At 33.3% G+C, this 21,466-nt stretch overlaps 4 protein-coding genes and 1 long non-coding RNA gene across 7 annotated transcripts; 1 reads left to right on the plus strand and 4 right to left on the minus strand.

Annotated features, from left to right (window-relative positions):
* LOC110012704 lies at positions 1,116 to 3,117 on the minus strand. Its single transcript, XR_002287912.1, has 3 exons — positions 3,028 to 3,117; positions 2,454 to 2,660; positions 1,116 to 1,342 (listed from the first exon to the last, which is right to left on the minus strand). It is a non-coding gene; the product is annotated as an uncharacterized LOC110012704 (long non-coding RNA).
* Positions 1,417 to 3,979, plus strand: LOC105171705 (WAT1-related protein At4g08300-like). Its single transcript, XM_011092906.2, has 7 exons — positions 1,417 to 2,044; positions 2,131 to 2,193; positions 2,270 to 2,386; positions 2,460 to 2,694; positions 3,049 to 3,207; positions 3,286 to 3,437; positions 3,523 to 3,979. Exons 1-7 carry the CDS (start codon positions 1,845 to 1,847, stop codon positions 3,671 to 3,673), a joined length of 1,077 nt encoding a protein of 358 aa, XP_011091208.1. The 5' UTR covers positions 1,417 to 1,844; the 3' UTR covers positions 3,674 to 3,979.
* Positions 5,434 to 9,134, minus strand: LOC105171706 (transcription factor bHLH104). Of its 2 annotated transcripts, XM_011092908.2 has the most exons (6): positions 8,930 to 9,134; positions 8,678 to 8,820; positions 8,132 to 8,215; positions 7,314 to 7,391; positions 6,858 to 7,020; positions 5,434 to 6,072 (listed from the first exon to the last, which is right to left on the minus strand). In XM_011092908.2, the coding sequence occupies exons 2-6, from the start codon at positions 8,806 to 8,808 to the stop codon at positions 5,824 to 5,826; spliced, it is 705 nt and encodes a 234-aa protein (XP_011091210.1). In that variant the 5' UTR covers positions 8,809 to 8,820; positions 8,930 to 9,134; the 3' UTR covers positions 5,434 to 5,823. The 2 variants fall into 2 exon arrangements, with proteins under 2 accessions (XP_011091210.1, XP_011091209.1); XM_011092907.2 differs by having other exon boundaries at positions 8,678 to 9,134.
* On the minus strand, positions 10,048 to 14,895 carry LOC105171707 (electron transfer flavoprotein subunit beta, mitochondrial). 2 transcript variants are annotated; one of them, XM_011092909.2, is made up of 7 exons: positions 14,745 to 14,895; positions 13,512 to 13,662; positions 13,253 to 13,334; positions 12,881 to 13,165; positions 12,021 to 12,101; positions 11,418 to 11,512; positions 10,048 to 10,478 (listed from the first exon to the last, which is right to left on the minus strand). In XM_011092909.2, exons 2-7 carry the CDS (start codon positions 13,583 to 13,585, stop codon positions 10,253 to 10,255), a joined length of 843 nt encoding a protein of 280 aa, XP_011091211.1. In that variant the 5' UTR covers positions 13,586 to 13,662; positions 14,745 to 14,895; the 3' UTR covers positions 10,048 to 10,252. The 2 variants fall into 2 exon arrangements, with proteins under 2 accessions (XP_011091211.1, XP_011091212.1); XM_011092910.2 differs by lacking the exon at positions 13,512 to 13,662 and having other exon boundaries at positions 14,745 to 14,893.
* LOC105171708 (RING-H2 finger protein ATL16) lies at positions 17,823 to 19,635 on the minus strand. The gene has a single exon (XM_011092911.2). The coding sequence runs from the start codon at positions 19,220 to 19,222 to the stop codon at positions 18,137 to 18,139; it is 1,086 nt and encodes a 361-aa protein (XP_011091213.1). The 5' UTR covers positions 19,223 to 19,635; the 3' UTR covers positions 17,823 to 18,136.

Genomic DNA, 21,466 nt, shown 5'->3' on the forward strand with positions numbered 1-21,466 from the left:
CTCGAGTGTCCAATTTCGTTGTCATTCAAAATTTAGCGAAAAAGTGAAAATCTAAAGTTCAAAAAGACGAAAAAGTACATATTTTATTTTTATTTATTTCATATATATTATTTTTCTCTAATTCTTTTTTTCTTACCACTGATAATATCGAACATAATTTTTTAGAAAAGATAATAAAATCGTCGAGAAAACTATTACATCGCCAATCATTGATAGTAATTTTTATTTTATTTAAACTAAGTAATTTAAAATAAATGCTTGTTACTTATATAGATCAATATTTTTATCAATGAAAAATATTTTTGTTCTTGTTTGATGTATATTTTTACTAATGTGATTTTTAAGTTCTTTTATATACTAAAATTATCTTAATATAACTTGTTTCTTTTTTAATATAAAACAAAGAGAAGTAGTTATTTAGTAAAATTAAAAAAAAAAATCATCTCAATCTATTTTTTTATATCAAACAAAAGAAAGTATTTACCAAATATCTTAAATTCTTTCCCTGCCTCTGTCTTTTTCACTTTCTCTTTTTTTTTTTTTAATTTTCATTTCTTCTTACTTGAACCAAACGGACTGTAATTTCATAACCATCTCATGTATATAAATATCTCAGGAATCAATTTTCAGAAAGGGACTATTGATTGGCAAGAAAAGACGTTAAGTAATTGGAATATTCTTCCTCTAAAACACTTAAATTTATGGTTTCATTTATTTTATAGGGTTAAAAAAAAAAAAAAAACTTTGCTAAAGTAAATATTATTCTATAATTATCTTTTTATTTGAAATTATTATGATGTCAAAGCATGAATTCTTGTCGCTACTTTCAAGGGAAAATTTAATTGTATGATTTAACTTTTTATTATTTTTTTAAATTATCATCTGAAATTATTAATCCACTGTTATCCTTTTTCATTATTCTATTATCCACCATCACATGACACTAATGCTAACAAGTTGGACCCCGAATCTTATATGTCTAATAAAATAATATATATTATTTAGTTTTTCTTTTTCTTTTTCATTTTTTAGTAATTAAACCAATTTTCTCAACTATTAGTCCAAAGCGTAGAAATGTAGATATGACTACAAGAGAAAATGACAAGAAAGGAATAGCTATGAATGCTTCTATTAAAGAAAGAGAAAATTGATTATACAAATGAGAATTAAAATAATGCGCATACCATCTTTATACAGTATTGGAATTTTTCAAATACGTTCTTCGCGCACTATACCGCTTCGGACAGTCCCCAACAACCACGTTACATTTCATGCTTTTTTGCAGGAAGGTTCAGCTGACAATTTCTCGTGCAATTCTCAGATTTCCGAAAGCACAATCCTTCTGATCGAGACACAACAGTCAAACCAGAAAACATGGTAACAAACATGAAATGAAATTACCATGAATTGAAAAATTACAGAAACCCGTCTTTAAATAAATCAATTGCACCATATGTATATTCCCTACAGATATATCTGAATGGAAGAATTTGCATGTCGCGTAGTGATTTACAGAAAGATTTCAAACTGATTCCATATCAAAACAAATTTGAAATCTATCAATATCCGGTCTAAACACGTCATATTATGTCATTTACATATTTCGACTCACAAAAGTGCAAAAAGCATATCTGCTTTTTCTCCCATTCACCAATTTGGTTCTGATCTCATGCTGGGGTACTGTTATGTCTTCTGCTACTAAATGGAACTATGATGAAGAACATGATACCAATAATGTGCACCAAGAATCAAATCCTGCCACTTTTCTCCTCCTATATTATGGTGATGGGCCAGCAAGAGTACAAGTGTAGAACCTGAAGTAAGACGAGAGTTTTTCAGCAGCAATGAAGGGAGGCTCATTTACAGTCTTTTACCTGGGTTTCAAACCTCATATTCTTATGGTTCTGACTCAAATCGGCTATACTTTCATGTATATCATAACAGAGGCTTCCTTCAACCACGGGATGAATCCTTCCGTCTATGTCACCTATCGACATATTGTGGCTGGTATAACAATGCTACCTTTTGCATATTTTATGGAAAGGTAAACTAATTCAACATCTTCTTAATCATTTCTGCCAATAGTATCTCCTGCAAATATATTAAATATATCTTTCTGACAAAACGCAGAAGAATTCGTCCAAAGCTAACATGGGCACTGTTCCTGGAGATTTTTGTTCTTTCTCTTCTTGGGTAAGCTCAAAATCGTCAGTCGTATGTTTATGAGAAATAGATTGACGATGCAACTAATAACACTCAATGGTTCCAGGGTGAGTTTAACAATAAATATGTACTTCACAAGCTTGAAATTCACCTCATCAACACTAGTAGCATGCATGGTGAATACAATAGCTTCCTTGACATTTATTCTGGCTGTCATACTCAGGTAATACATGTTTTAGAGGCTAAATGCTTTATAGAGATAGTGCCAAAATGAGACAACATTCACTTACGTGCAGAATGGAGATTGTAAACGTCCGAAGCCCTCGTGGGATTGCAAAAATCCTAGGAACTGCAATCTCGTTGGCTGGTGTTATGACGATGACATTGTACAAGGGACCCGCTTTACAAAACATAGGACATGGAATCATTCATATAAAAGGAAGCACAACAGCTGTCCACAAGAACTGGTTGCAAGGCTCCATTCTTGCGGTTGCAAGCTGCATCACATGGTCAGCATGGTACATTATGCAGGTATTATCACGAAATCCTACCTACTTTGAGTACCATCTACTTCATATATATATATATAAATTGGCATAGTGGAGCATAAAAGAGTGTGTAAATATGAAGCGTGGGTTTGATTAACAATAATATAAGAGGAAACAAAATATAGAGGTTCCTAGGTTGGATTGGAGTTTATAGCTGATGGATGAATCAACTAGAACTTTAACATGATTAAATTTTCTTTTCCTGATCAAATAATGTAACGGTATACTAACGGCATAGTAGTGAATTAAAGAAATATATAATGCAAGGATTTTCATTGGAACAATTGTAAGCTTGTAGAAATGATAGTAAACTTACCAAATCAAGAAAATATTGCAGGCGTACACTTTGAAACGATATCCAGCACAGCTTTCACTGACTACATGGATGAATCTTGTTGGAGCAGCACAATCAGCTGTATACACAGTTATTGCACAACATAAAAAAGCAGCATGGACCATCGGCTTTGATATTGATCTCTGGTCCACTTTATATGGTGTAAGATTCAAGAATACACGAATATTGGCAATCAAAAATCAATAAATGTGAACTGATCTCGTCATTGTAATGAAACAGGGAGTAGTTGTCTCGGGCATAATAATCTTTGTTCAACTATGGTGCACAGAAGCAAAGGGACCAGTATTTGTGACGATGTTTAATCCCCTCTCAACAATATTAGTGGCACTTTTAGCATATTTTGTCCTTGGTGAAAAGCTATATGTTGGAAGGTAGACATTTTATACACCTCTATGTGAGTGTCTGATGGGCACTGAATTTGCATTCATACTTCTAATGACCTGTCCTCATTTGCAGCATACTAGGTGGTGTTATTGTAATAATGGGACTCTACTTGCTCTTATGGGGAAAAGAGCATGATGAACCAGAAACAAAGCTGAAAGAGCAGGAAGATCCAAAGACCATGATACTTCCCCCAGATGAAAATGCTTTGAAAGAAGAACCTTAGATGTTCCTGATGTAGCTTAGTGCACAAAATCAGCAAATCTATAGAGGATGAGCTCAAACATGCTCAGTTGAAAAGAGAAACAAGAAAAACAAAGTAATCATGCCTGGAGAAAGAAAATGACCATGAAGCTCTATCAAACAGTTGAATTCAAAGTGACGGATGTGGTTCAAAATCTGGCCAATGGTTTTTAAATCATGTATATACTTGTTTGGTTTCATGTTCACTTTTTGAAACAGTGATGAAAGTAAAAACATGTTTTTTCATACGTGTTTTTACTGGAAATAGAAAGAGGTTAAATACACTTTACCACCCCCTTCAATTATATCACATGTGTCATTTAGGCTCATGAACTAATAATTGTATCACTTAACCTCCGTGGACTAAATATTTGGATAAAATTGCCCTTACACATATATATATAAAGAGCACAAATATGTTCTAAAATTTCATCTTAAATTCAACATAAAATATTGCTTAACTAAGCAAATATATTTTTATTTTAATAAAAAAGTAATTAACAGCTTAGGTAATTGAAACTTCAAAGACAAAAAATTAACTAATTACTCAACTAGAAAACAAGAATCTCGATTGTAAAAAGCTATTATTAATTTTTGAAATTTAAATTAGATAAAGATGAATAATTACATTTCCATTTTAAAATACATGTCTTTTACAAAAATTAGAACAAAAATGTATTTATTCATTATTTCGCAAATGTTCAACATTCTTCAATTTTTCATTTTTCTTATCTAAGTTAATCAAATACATTTATCCATTTGCCACGAAACCCAAGTCCCATTTGATTATTAAGTTAATACCTTATTTTTTAATTCAAATGAATAAAACATATTCTTCATGATTAGTATTTGTTTTGTATATTTCATACTAATTTATTGCTTTAATTTGATCTATAACGCTCAAGTTATTCATCAATCTTACTGCATTTCAATTAAGGGTAACTTTTGTTCGAAGTAAAAAATAATTTGATATTAATCAAAATATTTAAAATATATTAGGAACAAATAAATATATGTGGCATGCATAAGGGGTATTTTAGTCCCAATAATTTAATCAAGGAGAGCAAATGTTACATATACTAGTTTAGAGGGGTGCATCGACTTGGAGTTTAGTTGAGGGGTAAAGTGTATTTAACCCAATAAAAGTGTATCTAATTTGACACCACTAATACTAAAATATAAAAATATCATTTTCATTGAAGCTAAAAATATATTAATTTTAACACCCCTAACAACATAAAAGACAATCGTGTCAACTAATCCAAATATATTCTTATTTTCAAATGAAACCTATACAAAGTTAAAGACACATTTCCCACTGCAAACTGAAAATTTGTAAATGAAAAACAAAACAAAAGGGTGAATACATACCTATACAATGTTTTCCTGTATCATAACAAGGTAAAAAGAAATATAACAAGAAAGAGTTCATTGTAACTACACTATCATGTCTTAGTAAAGGGCAAATACATACCTCATCTGAAAGATACAATCTTCGAACTGTATGCATAAAAGGCACCGGTTCCTCAAAGCCTCTGAGTATCCCAGTTGAAATTCCTTAGCACTTCTGCCAGTAATCCTTGCAATGGTTTATGATGACAAAGTTGTTTTCAACATACAAAATGTTACATATGAAGTCTAGATTTTAATTTGATGTAAATGGCAGCACTAGCCCCTTTTGCACGCTGTCAATGTTTCTTAACATATAATGAAACTTCTGAAATAATTCCTTCGCAGTGCCAATATAGAAACATTTATTGGAACTTCTGACATAAAAATCTTTCAATACCAACAAATTATTAGCTCTTTTGCAGTGACATCAACAAAAGAAAACTAACAGGTGGCCCCACCATCAACACCATTAGAGTAGGAAGGAAAAAAGACGACTACAAACTTGTCATGGAATGATAAGACTGGACACAGGACAGCTAAAATGTAATCCATTGTCTTTAAAATCAAGATCATTCCATTTGTCTAAAATACTGAACTTATGCAAAGATGGCAGACAACAACGGAACAACCTGATTCAAAAATCGATCAACTGACATCTACTTGTTATTTACAAACATGTGTGGTGAAACATTTCTCAATTGCAAGATAGATCTTCTCCAAAAGCAGCAACTGGTGCACATATCAAGCAGCAGGAGGCCTGAGCTCATGATCTTGAGAAGTATCACGGGCAGACGGTGGTAAATACTGCCACATTGGAACAAATCCATAGCTGGGAAACATTGGCACCTTGTTTACCTCAGCCTGATATACTGGAGGATGTGTTGGTATGAACCCAGTAGGAGGAACACTTATGATTTTCAACTGCTGCTCCATCCTTTCCTTATCTGCCCTAAGCATCAATTTTTCTTGACGAAGTTCATTCTTCTCAGCCTGTTTTAGAATTAAAAAGGATTGGAGGAGAGACTAACTAGTTTATGTAAAATTAACATAAAGCTGAATTCATATTCCAAGTTTTTTTCTTTACACATGGATTCCGGAGTGAAATTGAGCAGGATATCAAAGTGTCAAAAAAAAAACACTATTTCAGAGAATTCCATATTAGAACATGTTCCACAATGACCACAAAAAAAATGCAGCACATCAAAATATGTAGCATGGGTATTTTCTTTCTCTAGAGGATCACTACAGTCATGATTGAGTACTCCATATTAAAACCTGAGGCATTGGTTCTCTGTTTCACCATTCTCATGGGGGTGAAAGGTATCACAGATAAAAGTTTGAAGGCATTAAGTAAACAAACTCAGCAAGTCCCACAAGGAGTGTTCGTACTAATCACTGTGGCCTACATTCTGCCTTAATGCTGGAAAGGCAACCATTCATTTTCGCCAGATTTGTAAAGAAAATTAAAGGAAAGAAAAGTGTCCCCAAAAAAGTTGTCTCACAAAATATCAATATCTGGCCGCATCACCATAACTTCATTTGGAGAAAACTGTAAGCAATTCATAGAAAAACTCATAACAATTGTGCATGCAAAGCAAGCCTGATAAGGTCCTTCAGCAAGAATAAGGAATTTTAAACCAATAATAGAATGGTCATTTTAAACCAAAACAGGACAGTCTGGAAACCAGTCTGTTAAATATGCATTGTGTTGCCTGAGGAAATAAGTTAAGAAGGGATACAGAGTTCTGCAATGCTTCATAAATGTCCAGTCTAACCTTCAAATTTTTTATCTCTTCCAAAAGCCTTTCGTTCATTTCTGTGTACTCCTGTGATTCAGTTTTTAGCTGATTTAGAATTCTGATGGCATCACTGAGTATGGCCAATTTATCAGTTTTCACAGGTCTACCAGGTTCCAAAACAGCAGACAGTTCTGAGAATCTGCATGAAGGACGAAATATTATATCAACGAAAATATTGTTGTATGTATACTGCATCTCAGTTTATAATTGTAGTCCCTAGCATGTTTTGAATATTCATAGCACATTAGATTTCCCACTTTGTTGCAATGAAATATAATTAAGTGAAAAAGAAAACGTTAAAGAAGAACTATCTCAGAAGAGCACTGACAGGGATTACTACAATTCTTCACCGAACAAAGATGTAAGTATTTTGTACCCACACATAAAATGACAAAAGTGGAAAGTGATTAAAAGAATCAAAGAGAGACCCACTTGTCATTCAGTTTTTCTCTCCTGATTCTCTCACGGCATGCTTTCGTTCCTATTCCACCACATGGATCACTGCGACCCCTGTTGAACACAACAGACAAAGAAAAAGGAAATAATAAATTTTTGTTTTGTTGTTGAGCTTCAGATACTTAAGCACTAAAAGCTATATTTTCATCTTAATTACTCAAATTCAATGACCTCATGTTGATCTATCCTGGGAAATGGAACTCAAGTATATACATGATTTTACGCCTGAAGTATATATTACATTCTTCAGTTCAGGTAGGCTTCTGAATTTGGAATGCTACTGATAATCATTTTAACATAACAAATATGAATGCTACTGAGTTTAACATATAAAAAATACTGCAAGTATGAAGCAGGGATGTCTGCATGTAGACCCTAGTACCCAAACATTGTAGCATTTTCTGTACAAGCGGCCTGGAATTTATTATCATGATCATTTTTTTATCATGTAAAAGAAATTATTTCCACAATTATTGGTCCAAAGGGAAGTGGATGCTTCTAGCCATATTACTTGAATAGTTCAACTAATTCGATATCCTGCAGAGAGTAGAAAGTACAGAGTGGAAAATAGTGTGTAATTCGAAGTGGTGTCATATTTGCTTTTCTCTTTCTTCTCTACGACATGTCTGAGGTTTAAGACCTATTCAAGGCATTCATTCATACTAAAGGCTGCATGTTGAGATTTTCAATATCTTCAAAATGTTTTTCCCGTTCAGCTTTCAAAGGATAACCTCAGCCTTCTTAACAAATAAAACACCAAAAGATCCCATCCTCAAGAATATTTCAGTAATTACCTCTTTCTTGGACATTCCCTTTCTCCGCTTTCACTGACTTGTGACGTAGTTCCGCTATGTGAGACATCCACTGCCGCACCAATACTACAATAGCATGATCAAACATTTCAACAACATTCTTTTTAAAAGTTTTGGAAGTAATCCACATTCTTTGTCAAATTGCACCATAATTTTTTCTAAGAAAAAGTCAAACGAGATAGAAATAAAAAGTTTCCTGCGTCGTTGTAATTTGTGTTGCAGACTCACAGATCAACCTTTATCAAAATAAATGGACAAAAACAAACTCCTTCAAACTTGGAAAAATGTCGCCTTTTATAGCTGTATATGTTCAAAATTCAAGCTTTTCAGCTACAATACAAGGTGAAAACGGAGCATACCAAAGAGGAAAAAACATACTAAATTCTATTCTATTTTCCTCCTAATTTTGAAATCCAAAACAGATTAAGTAGTTGAAATCCCCACCTCCTGTATAAAACAACCGCGACCAAACATGAGTAACTAGAAAAAGAACTAATTAAATCAAATAACATCATTTCCGTCACTCACTTTTGTGACGGCGGCTGAGGGTTCCAGTAAAGCTCCGCCACAGGCGCAACGTCGTCCAGTAGGCCGCTGTAATCAATTAAATCCGACCAGCAGCAGCTCTCGTCGAACGAATCCATGTGATGGTTATCCATCCTCCAATCGAACTTCAAAACCAAACAAGGAAGCAAGAAAAAGAATGAGAACGAAAACTGGTAGACTTATTTCAGATTCAAATGACGATGGACAAGACAGCGATTTGAAGGTGAAAATTACGGGGAGGGTCAGTGAGAATTGGAAACGTAGAGGAGAGAGGGTCAATTATTGGCTATCAAAAACCGCAAGTTGCAACATCACTCGCCGCATATAATATTTGTTGAAAAGATGTTAGAGAGATTGGATGCCTCCTCACTCACTCACTCACTCGCTCCCCTCCTCCCTTTTGATGTGATGAGATGTTTTCGCCTCTTTGTTTATTCGCGTGTTCTACTCATTCTTGTCCTATTGAAAAATTCCCATACATGGTAATGAGTTATTAAATAACAAATTTCAAGATAATTATGCATCATAATCGGGTCGAGTACGAGATCGAGGCCATTCTAAAAATAATTAAAATTAAAATTTGAGATTGAAAAAGAACGTTAAAAGAGCATAAACCCTCCTATTCTAAAATTAATTTGAGGTCAGAATAAAATATTAAATATTAATGTGAAAATAATAAATGACATATCAATAAATAAAATAATTGGGTGTACTAATAAAACTAAATATTTCAACAATCAAGTTAAAAATTGTATAGACGTAAATCAGTTGTTCAGAGAGTAATTAATTTTGTATATCATGACTATCTATGTGTAATAAGAGAATAACCCAAGTATTTTTCTGTGGAATTATATATATATCAGTATGGTATAAGGAAAAAATTATCTTTTCATGAAACACGTCAATAATATATAAATATATATACTATATACTTCAATCAACAATAGAAAATAAGTTTGATAAGAAAATTAATTTAACTTTTTGCCCCCCAGAACTGGTCAACTTTACAATAGAAACTATCAGTACAAATCTTTTCACCATTTTCATGATTAAATTTATGCTGCACTCCGTATTTTATACAGTCAAATATCTCTTATTTTAAATAAATAAGATATATATATATATATATTATCTAATTACTCGATATATTCCACCAAGGAAGAATGTATCAGCTACAAGAACTCATTTTCACATATTTGGTTTTCTATTTGTTAGATGCCCAGAAAGTCAATTCAGCATTTAAAACAGTTAAAAGTAGTGAACGTCAGTTGTCAGACAAACTTGAGAAGGAATCTTTGATGGTCGTCTATCTGTTTTCAGGACACTAACCTTTCCAAGAACCAAGGGACGTGTTAAGGAAAGAAAGGAGAAATCTACAAGCAATGGAAATCTTGCATCATGCTCAAAATGTTACTTGTACAAACATGGCCTTCACCCCGCCCACAGGTTAATCTTCAACTGGACACTTTGATAATTACTGACAAGAAATCCATGTTATTCTTGTACATCAATTGCTGAACAATTGTTAAGGCACTGATACTTGGTGAGTTTACATAGTCAAAGAACTCGGGCTTCATTCTTTAACTTGTCGATCAGTTCGTCTACTGAAGAGAGTATCACACCTGCTTTTCTCTTTGGGGGATCTGTTACTTGAACAACCTCCAAGTCAGATCTGATTTCGATGTTCAAATCCTGGGGAGTGAGTTTCTTTATCACCTTCGATTTTGCTTTCATGATGTTTGGAAGACTCGCATATCGGGGCTGGTTCAGTCTCAAATCGGTGCTGCAAAGACGACAGAATGAACCAGGAGTTGTCAGCATAAGACATGAACATACTATGGTAGAAACGGGATGGAACCCAACAACTTCCTCAACTACATGTTTAGACACTATATTTTAAGACCAACTGTCGAGCAAAGAACCGGTTGACAATGGTTTGTCTCCAGCAGCTATTTTATAGCATATATCAGAACACACATGCATTCCTAAGCCTGTAAGTAATGGATATACCGTCAACATGTGTGAGTAAGTAATGAGTCTAAACCATAGGCATGCTTGATAATGTTGTGATCACCTAATTATTTTAGTTATTCGTCAACATCTTTATTACCTATAGCACCTACTTCAAGAATATTAGAAAATCAAGAAACCAAAGTAATTCTTTCCACTTTAAGTTTTGGCTCTTCCCATTAAATCAATTGCAGTGGAAGCCATATAAGCAATGCTATCTAAATCTTGAACTTCCTGCTCCAGTAAACCAATTTGAGCATTCATGACATATAAGGATGTCTTCTTGCCGTCCATCTTAATAAGATTCTTGTTGGGTAATGTAGTTTTCACTGGAACACAGTGATTCCATGAATATCAATCTTTGATTTTAAATTCAGCAGGTTTTCAAGTATCTGGAATGCCAAGAGTTGTGGATAACTGAGGACTGTGAAGTTGCCAACTTACGACATGTTCCAGAGTCCAACAAGGACTCCTTGCCTTAGCAAAGCAACTGCGCTTTTCTCGACACATGTTGGTAAAGCATTAACAACTAGTTTCAGAGCCTAAAGAGGGCCTAGAACAGTGGATTCTAATTAAACTCGAAACAACGAGCCCCTTCCCCGTAAAATTGAAAAAGCGAGAAATCATGAAAGTTAGACCAATCTATGGTCATGGATCATATGTCAGGTGAGAAGAAAACCATATAAAAGAAAAGAAGAATCAGAGGCTTTACGTGATTACGGCAGGCAAGTCCAAACACAATGTCTCGAGGCCACCGTCAACCTCTCTGTCCACTGTTGCTACTTTATTTTCTTCGTCAAGTACAACCTAACAGAAGCACTTATCAGAACATTCAGAAGTAAGACAATCACAGAAATATATAAAGGTCTGTGGTATTAACTCAACAGAAAGAGGGAGATACTTTCAGGAAAATTATAAAGGAGTATTCTTCAGCACATGTGATAAACACCATAAACATATGCTAGAAGTCTGATAAATGCTTCAATCAACTCTTAGAATTTAAAATTATGACATTATTGCTAAGGTAATATGTAAGATATGAATGAGCTGGAAACAATCAGACAAATAACATCTCGAGATTTCAGGAGAAAAGGAATAGTGCTACAAGACGACAATGAAAATAAAGGACAAAACAACATGCAGCATCACATCTTGTAGTTCTCTTCACTAATGAAAAAAGGGGTTGAAAAATCACAAATACCAAATTTGAATTGGTCATGTCAAATATTAAAAATGTCGCAACTACAGCTTAGCATCATTCGATCATTTTCAAGATGATCTGCCTCATTACAAACTTGTGAGGTACGAAGCTAACCTTGGAGGCAAAGGTTCCTTGCGGCCATTTAAGAAGCCCTGCAATCATTTGGCCTGTCTGGTTGCAGTCATCATCAATAGCCTGCCCAAATCCGAACATCAAATGGCATTCTGAGGCAGAAATCTTTGAGAAGCGAGGAACACTTCATAAGTACAACATATATTTGCTATCCATTTGAGTTCTCCATCATAAATATATCCAAACTACTAGACTGAAATCAAAGATATTCTCAAAGGAAAGGGTACCATGAAAATCATGCATTATCTCAAAATTCTGCGGTCTTCCGTGAAAACGAGTGTTATGGCATTGTGCAAGACATATACTAATGTATAACAAACATTCAAGCTTCAAGTCATGAATTTGGGTCAGTAGTCCATTGATTTATGCAAAATTCACCCAACAAATCAGGTAACTTCGTTTCTCTTATATATCAGACCTTCAACTGTCTCATAATCAGCCAAAATGATCAAAGTTACATTCTTTCGCAACTTTATAACATCAAATCACCTCATTAAATTCTCCTACCTTTAATTGCTAGTACAAATTTTAGCTTTCTCATCATCTCCAAAGGAACATGAAGCTAGAAAAAGAACACCATGAAGCCTCAAGTCATAGAACTACTAATCATCAATCCCAAATCTCACTGACCACAAAAGTTCCAATCTTCAATATCTTCCATAAACACAAGATAAAAACAAGAGTCATCGGAATTCAACTGAGCCCAGTTCATTAAGTCAAATAAGAATCAAACCCCAAGTGATATATCATATTTCCCACAAGACACCACATATCAATTAGAAAAGGATATATTATTCACATATAATCTATATACAAAAAGACCATCAAAAGAAAAACTTTACCTGTTTCCCAAGAAGAAGAAGGCCGGGCTTCTCAGCATCAACAAGAGCTTTAAGAATCTTGGCAATGGAAAGAGGGTAAAGGGTGCCCGGGAACTCCACGTGAATTGCCCGATCAGCACCCATAGCGAGCCCAGTTCGGAGAGTATCAACACATTGAGCAGGGCCCACACTGACAGCCACCACCTCAGAGGCCCGGCCCGACTCCTTAATCCGGAGTGCCTCTTCTAATGCTATCTCGCAAAAGGGGTTCATCGACATCTTTACATTCGAGGTCTCCACACCACTCTGAAGCAAATCAAAACCATTTTAAACTGGCATTCTTTCTTCTGAAAATAAAATCCCTTTTCTTGCGTTTCAGGCCTTGTTACCTACCTTGTCGGGCTTGACCCGGATTTTGACGGCGTAATCGATGACCCGTTTGATAGCTACCATGATCCTCATGCTTGCTGTCTCTCTGAAAGATGATTAGAATAAAACTTCTATAAATTAATACCCTATAAATTTATAGAGGTTTTACTTTATATGGTTTCAGGTCAAAATGACAATTAAACAGTGATTTGTTATGACGAGAACCCGTTTGAGTGTCTGGTTAAAAAATGTTTGCAAGAATCAAGTGGAGTAGGAAGCTTACGTGCATAAACGAGAAGCCTTGTTTGGGGGTCGGATTAGGACGCACCATAAATCGGTCCAGCCCAAATGTCCCATGTAGTCATAATTCCAGTTTATTGATTATCGGTATGGGCCATATCTTCAAATCATGGGTTCAAGGCTGTTTGACAACTCTAGCAATGTTTGTATATGCGAAATTTCATTTATCAAATTAGTTGTCGCCGCGGGTGGTCTCCAAGAGTGTATAGAAAAAAAAAGAAAAATATATATATATATATGGAGAAATTCTTGCTCGAACTCGGTTCAGTCAAATTTGAATCAATCACATGATAAGTATAATACACTTGTCATATAATTAGTGTATAATTTAAAAAAAGTGTTGTGATTCGATTGGTTCAACCGAACCAGATCCAAATAAAAAAAATTCTATATATCTGTAAGAAAAATAATCATAGTGTGAACGAATAAGAAAGAAAGAAGTTCGTGAAAGAAAAAATTTGGAGTGAGATGAGATATAAAAATAAATATAATTATAAATTTATTAAAAATATGAAAATTTGTAAGGCAAGAAATATGGAGCAGTGATTTCAGAGGGGAAAAATTATAGGTGAAATTACTTAAAAAATATGAAAAAAAAAAAAAAGAAAACTTAGAGATTTGAAGTGGATATGGAAGTGTTAAAAAAATAAGTGGCACCGCGGTTCATAATTTTTGGGAAAAAAAAATTACATTTCACTGCTGTCACTGATCCCGGTGAAATGTAAAATAATTTTTTTTTTTATGAAAATTGTGGCACCGCGTTTTTAAACTGCAGTGCCACTTATTTTTTTAACACTTCCATATTTATTTTAAATCTCTAATTTTTCTTTTTTTCATATTTTTTAAATAATTTCACCAAAATTATAATCGTGTAATTATGTATAGAACTCTATAACTTGAGAAATTATATTTGACATTCCTAAGTAGGCTTGGCAACGAGTCGAACTCGAGCTCGACACTGCATTCTTGAGCTTCGAGCTCGATTTCTCGAGCTCGAGCTCGAACTGAACAGGTACAGGAACAGAACTCATTCCATTTATTTGACACAAAGCTCGAAAAATCTATGAATTAACAAGCACTAATTGAAGAACAGAGACATATAATATATTTCCACTGTAGTACTTGCCAAAACAATTGAAAACAATATCCACCAACAGGCACAAATATGTCATCTGATGCAACTACGATGCGAGCAATTGATCAACAGAAGGATTACCTGGAAGCCGCACTCGTCGTTGTCCTCATTGTCGACTTGCCTTTCTTGTTGCCGTGAATTTGGGGGCTAGGGTTCTAAGAGATGGGTTTGGGGAAGAAATAAGAGAGGGGAAAGAATGGAGATACGAAGAGAGAGAGAGAGAGAGAGAGAGAGAGAAAGAAAAAGAAAGAAGAAACGAGGAAAAGAAAGAGAAAGAGTTTTTGACTTTTGGTATTATTATTATTATTATTATTATTATTATTATATTATTATTATTATTATTATTATATTATTATTATTATTATTAAGATGTTAGTATAACATTGATGTAACTATCATATTACATTGTTGAACAACATAGGTTAATCGACCTATCAAAATTCAGATCAGACCGTTAGATATGATAAAACTTACAGAATTATACATTTGGTAAAGTTTTAGACTTATTGGATATATGGATGTCGAGATATCGTACTCGAAACATAAGAGTATAATTCAAGACGGTGTATCGTTGAATCAGATCATATGATTTTAAATCATACTATCTGATATGATCTAATAGACACAATCTTGTATATATTTAAATTTCGTAATGAATCGGGTGCCCGAATTTTAAGATATCGTAATTATTGATTAAACTTTTTAATCTCATTATATATCTAATAAAAATAATAATTAAAATTGTTCAACCATTATCATCATCATTATTATTATTTTTGTTATTATTATTATTATGATTTTTAGATTAATTCATAAGAATTACTAAATTTTGACATAAATTTATAAATAATAAAGAATCATAAGTGAATTACTTGTCAATTTAAAAAATATTAACGTAATACAAATATATATTAAAATATAACATAAAGTTATATATATCATATTAAATAATAATTTTAATTATAAAAATATTATAATTTACTAAGTTATTGATTAAATTTATTTTTGTATAAAGATTAAATGTATAAATAAAAGTACCATAATTTATTATTATCCAAAATAAAATGTATGATAGTGATTAATAATTATAATATATAGTCAATTTTGATTATAAAACTGATGAAATATTAAATATAAAATTAAATATATAAAAAATTCAAAAATAAAAATATATATATAAAAAAAAAAAATCACCAGCTCGCGAGCTGGACAGCTAACACTGAGCTCGAGCTCGAATTTTTTTAATCGAGCTGGCTCAACTCGAGCCGGTTAAAGTTTGCTTTCATCTATCAAATAAGTCCTTCTATTAGTTAAAATTCATTAAATTTGCTAATATTAACAAAAGAATTGATGAAAATTGATATTTACCCTCCATTGACTGATTACTGACGTATTGTAGGTCAAACAAATTTTTTTCGGACTAAACTACCTTTATAACGATTAATTATACCTCCTCACATGCATTAATGGGTGAATACATATGAGGATAATTTGGTCGTAAAAAAATTTATTTAACTTGCAATAAGTCGGTAATAAGTCAATCAGAGGTTAATATAGATTTTTTTTTTAATTTTTCATTAATATCAACAAATTCGGTAAATTTTGACTAATAGAGGGACTTATTTGTTAGACGAAAGCAAACATCAGAGGTGTTAGATGTAATTTTTCAAACTATAGGAGGTTTATATGTAAGTACACTAAACCTCGGAGGAGGGAAGTGTAATTATCCCTATATAAAATAATATTTTTATTGTCTAGAAATCATGTCCAGATACAAAGAGGCATGTGTAATGCACCATTAGCTAAAAGGGTAGTTTGCTCCATTTTCAAAAATATAAGAAAATATTTTGCTGATTTTTTCTTTTTTACAAGGAGTTTTTGCACATTTTTCTTATCGCTGGAAAAAAATATCATCTTTTTTCCTATATAAATATATTACGTATCAACAATGAGTGACTCATAATGGTTCATCCAATTGAAACTATAATTTAATTTTTAATATATTGATGGAGCTGCAGTGATCAAAACGAGCTTTAACAAAATTAACATTTTGTTATTGTTGTTAATACGTAATTAATTTATTCCACTTTTTATTGAGACAAATGAAGGCCAAAATCAGATGTAGCGCACAAGGGCAACGTTGTAGATTTGGCCTTTTGCTTGATCAAGTAAAAGGAAGAACTACCAAAAATGAGTCAAACAGACGCATATGTTGAATAGGTAGGAGGTCAAAGTCTTTTCTCAATTATTGATGAAGACTTTTGGAAGCCTTAGCCCTTTCCTAGATAGGGCCGTGTGGTGAAGATAGAACTGGGTTTGGGGCATCCCTTGTAGGAACTTGTGTCAGAAAAACACAAAAGAAAGGAGTTTAAGGAAGTCAATGCAATAAGCTGAGCATTGAGGGTGTGGAGAAATTGACCCAAACATGAAAAGGGTGTAAAGCAATTATATAGATTACTTGGATTATTGGAGTTTGGTAGATGATCATAATGGGTTCATCATCAGTAGTTTAGGGAAGAATCATTCTCCAGGCTGGAAAACCTTGACAAAACTTCTTTCATTATTAGCACTTTCCTCAAGTTTGGTGGTTTGTCATTGTGCTAATTGGAATATAGGGTAAGAGGGAACCCCCTTTATATATCTCAAACCTACGAGTCTCAAGAGAATGAGACCTTACCACTCCTCCAGTTGTATTTTGTGGGTTTTTAGAATCTATCAATTTTGATAAATTTACACTGTACACTACATAGAGTTTGTTATAGGTCCCACTTGATGACTGACAAATCCAAATATTTCGTTGGACAAATCCCCACTGTATATTAAGTAGAACTTGATGTATATACGGCTTTATAAATGATGAAAAGTGTGGATCATAATATCCCATTTGAAAATCCCCATTATATATGAGGTGGAGTTATATACAAACTATACTAGATAATGATAAAAAATACTATTGAAAATCCAAATATTTCGCTCGATAAATTGTTGCCATATATTATATGAAGCTCGTTGTAAATCCCACATGATGAATGATAAAAACTCCCTTACATAAGCAAGTCCATGTATTTCAACCCTTTTAAGATTCTTGGTAATGGCTCTCCCTGTATTATTAGCAGGAAAAAAGATAGAAATACTCTAAAGGAGAACATTAAAGTTGTTATAAGTTGATTCAATTGAGAATTCAACTTAAAAAAACAAAAAAAGAAAGGGGAAAAGGAAAAGGAAAGTTGCAAAAGCAATGATGGTTGCAATAATAGCTTCAAGTCAAAATTAGATATAGAGTGGTCCATCAAGCCTTCCAATTTGTCATGTAATGAATGATCCAAAATCCCAATACAACTAAATGCCACCAAACTGCAAATTCACTACTAGTATATGACAACCATTCTGTACCCTCCTCTAAACAAATCTAACACCTATACTTCTCTACCTACTAAATTAAACATCATTAAAAAAAGAAAAAATATATGAGCTCAAGGTTCTAACTCAACTGGTTGAACTGCACTTCTTGAACCCTTTCCTTGCCCAAAAGAAAAGAATGATCTTTTAACTCTGTTGTTGTTGCTGCTGCTGCTGCTGCAATCTTCATTTGGGCTAATCACTTCACTGTTTATCTCTCTGTGCCTTTGCATTATTTCTTGAACAGCTAAGTAAAGCTGAGAATCAGCAGCTGAGTCCATGGAAAAAGACCTCCTTATGGGCTGAACTACAAACTGCTCATCTTTCTGCCTACTGTCAATACATTCATCTCCCATGCTTGAAACATGGCTCAATTTTTTCGCTTTCTTTCGTGAAATTTTCGACCCTAACTTCCTCGGTGAAGGACTGATTGGTAAAAGCTCGTCTGTATTCAAATTTTCCGGGATTCTTGATAAGGGTGGATACACACTCTGCCGCTGATCTGATCCTATTTCAATAACCACATAGTCTTCATCCCTGCCTGTGAAGTTATCACTGTTGGGATTTGGATCTTGAGGAGAATGGCCTGGAGCAAGAATTTGATCCAGACAGAACCTTACATCAGGCCTGGAGGCTGAAACGCTTGTCCTGCAAAGAGGGCAATTGGCATTGTTCTGAAGCCAAACATCAATGCAATCTATGTGAAACACATGGCCGCAGTTGGGGATAACTCTGAGCTTCTCTTCTTCTAGGAATTCATTCAAACAGACGGCGCATTCGCACGGTTTTACATCGGCAGCCTCGTCGTTTGCATTGCCTTTCTTGAACTTGAACACTGGTATTGATCTAATGGCAGCCTCGTTGAGCCCCCGGCTTTCTGCCACCGGAGAGTGAACCATCAAAGGGTCCTCCGCCGGCCGCCGCCTGGAGAACGAAAACCGCCGCAAGAGATCGATTCTGTGCCAGTTCAAGCAGCACTTGATCACAAATATGTAGTAGCTAACCAGCAAGAACGCCGTCGCTAGTATGCCAATAAGGGCGACCGCTATAATCGGGAAACCCGTGTGTGAAGAATGCAAGGAAACTGAGCTCGGCGGGCTCGTCATCGGAGACAAAGCTTCTGATACATGGGAGTAGAATTTCCGGGTCACCAGATCCATTAAGAATTATGCAAGTTGACAACAATGCACGGTTTTTCTCTGAGATCTTCGATCAAGAAACACGAACATGATAATTACTTCTTAAATCAAAAAACGAGGTCGTCCCATTCCAAGATTTCAAGAATTACGACAGCCCAGATGGAGATTGAAGAGGATTACAGTGGAGAAAAGATTTGGAGAGTACAGAGAAATCCAGAGAGAGAGAGAGAGAGAGAGAGAGAGAAGCTTGGAGAAGAGGGAGGGACCGAAGTGAGAAAAACTTAGGCTGGGATTAAATGCTTGTACTATTGGAGAAGACAGCGGAGAGATTGGATGTGAATGTAATATTAATATAATGCTTTGTGGACCTTTTTTATGGTGAGAAAACAGATTAAAACAACTAAAAAAAAAGAAAAGAAAAGAAAAACAGAGTAAAACCTAAAGCAAGTTTGTGTGTCAGCAGTTGGTGAATGTCACGGCGTCCAATGAGGAAATATATATATATATATTTGGTTGGCAAGAACTTGAAATAATACTATTCATCGAAAGCTATTTCTTTTGCATCAGAATAAATATATTTTTTTATTATAATGACAAATTAAAAATTATGAAGAATATTAATTGATTATAATTTTGTGCAGTTATTAATAATTTTTTTATAAATAAGGGCCAAAGTATTAAACACAACTAAAAATTAAGGTGAGCGTTTTAGCCATAAACTATACTATGACGAATATTGAACAATCATGGCAAAAAACTTATATTTTCATATTAATTTTATATGATCGAGATGGATAGTATTGATTTTTTATAATAATTTTTAAGTGGGAGTGATTTATAATGTAGGGAGCAATTCATATTTTTTAATGACGATTGTGTTACTAAAATAACTTTTCATGTTTTAGTAGAAAAATAATTCTTTTTATCACGAGTTCGTTTCTTCTATTATGAACTAATATTATGATAATACAGATATATATGTCATAAGTACAAAATACGCACTTAAAAATAAATAAATAAACATGACCCGTATACATGAAAATGTAATAAGAGATACAATACTAATATTTATAACAAATTTAAATTATTTTTAATACAATCAATAGAAATATTTTAGTTACATGGATCTTAGGTTATATGGGTAACCACACACACAAATATATATTGTACAAGTTTATATGTTTTTTTTTTTCAATTTCAAGCAATTTATTAAATAATAATTTGACCATCCATGTTTATTATTTATTACAAGAGGAGATAGTAATAGCATAGAGTGGACAAAGAAGTCCACAGTTGTCCACCGTCCACAGTATGGCTGATGTCAACACATATGGGCACATATGAATGTGACTTGTGTTGGTTACAATGTCATCATAGAGTGGTCCTATATATGAAATAGGTATTAATTAATTTGTAGATCATAGTCTTCACCCACCCTAATTTTAAATATTTGCAACTCCTATTTTTACATAAATAGTATCAGAAGTTAAAGTTTAAAGATAATTGATCTAATCTATTACTATTAGTAGAAAATATTATTTATATGTTTGAATTTGTTACCCCTAACCTAGAGTTGGGGTGGGGGGGGGGTAGTAGTAGGATATAGATGTAAGTTCACACTAATTAATTGAATTAAAATTGGGTTGAATAATGTAGACAAAAATCTAGCATTCATATTGAATATTTGATACGTCAGTAATTTGTCGCGAAATCAATACTAGTTTTAGAGATGACAATTGTTTCGAATTAGATTTAGATTTGGACTTTAAATCGGACCCCGGCTCCTATTTGGAGTAGGTTTCCAAGTTACGACCGAGTTTTAGGGTGAATTTCGATTTTTTATATTTTTAATTTGAATTTGATCCAAACTAAATTATTTTAATATTTTTTTATGTAATTTAATTGTATGTATGATTTATGGTACATATTTACACATATACAAAAGATATATTTTATTTTATTTACACTTATATATAATATAGAAAAAGTAAGTACTTTTATCTATAAAATAATGACATAAATAGAATATATTTTGGAAATTTGAATATTTTAAAGTCCAATGTATGAACATATAAATTTATTAAACAAGTATTTATGTTTTATCGTCTTGTATTATAAAATTACGATAGCATTATTTTTGAAAATTATATATATATTTTTAATATTTTAAAATTTTTAAATCAGATCTAAAGATGTAGCTAAAGCTAACACAAGTAAAAAAAAGCATGCAGATGGGTTGTGTCGTCTATTTCGACTTCGTTACAA

This window comes from Sesamum indicum, linkage group LG10 (assembly GCF_000512975.1).
Source record: "Sesamum indicum cultivar Zhongzhi No. 13 linkage group LG10, S_indicum_v1.0, whole genome shotgun sequence".
Taxonomy (NCBI): Eukaryota; Viridiplantae; Streptophyta; class Magnoliopsida; order Lamiales; family Pedaliaceae; genus Sesamum; species Sesamum indicum.

What these genes read in the sequence shown, in the direction of transcription:
- LOC105171705 (XM_011092906.2), top strand. Translation starts at nt 1,845, where the DNA reads ATGAAGGGAGGCTCATTTACAGTCTTTTACCTGGGTTTCAAACCTCAT. An exon ending in TTTGTTCTTTCTCTTCTTGG is followed by an intron (nt 2,194 to 2,269) that starts GTAAGCTCAAAA and finishes CAATGGTTCCAG; the next exon opens with GGTGAGTTTAACAATAAATA. An exon ending in GAAAAGCTATATGTTGGAAG is followed by an intron (nt 3,438 to 3,522) that starts GTAGACATTTTA and finishes CCTCATTTGCAG; the next exon opens with CATACTAGGTGGTGTTATTG.
- LOC105171706 (XM_011092908.2), bottom strand. Translation starts at nt 8,808, where the DNA reads ATGGATAACCATCACATGGATTCGTTCGACGAGAGCTGCTGCTGGTCG. An exon ending in CCTCAGCCGCCGTCACAAAA is followed by an intron (nt 8,216 to 8,677) that starts GTGAGTGACGGA and finishes ATGCTATTGTAG; the next exon opens with TATTGGTGCGGCAGTGGATG. An exon ending in AGGGAATGTCCAAGAAAGAG is followed by an intron (nt 7,392 to 8,131) that starts GTAATTACTGAA and finishes TGTGTTCAACAG; the next exon opens with GGGTCGCAGTGATCCATGTG.
- LOC105171707 (XM_011092909.2), bottom strand. Translation starts at nt 13,585, where the DNA reads ATGGGACATTTGGGCTGGACCGATTTATGGTGCGTCCTAATCCGACCC. An exon ending in TCCGGGTCAAGCCCGACAAG is followed by an intron (nt 13,166 to 13,252) that starts GTAGGTAACAAG and finishes GATTTGCTTCAG; the next exon opens with AGTGGTGTGGAGACCTCGAA. An exon ending in GACTTGCCTGCCGTAATCAC is followed by an intron (nt 10,479 to 11,417) that starts GTAAAGCCTCTG and finishes TCGTCTTTGCAG; the next exon opens with CACCGATTTGAGACTGAACC.
- LOC105171708 (XM_011092911.2), bottom strand. Translation starts at nt 19,222, where the DNA reads ATGGATCTGGTGACCCGGAAATTCTACTCCCATGTATCAGAAGCTTTG.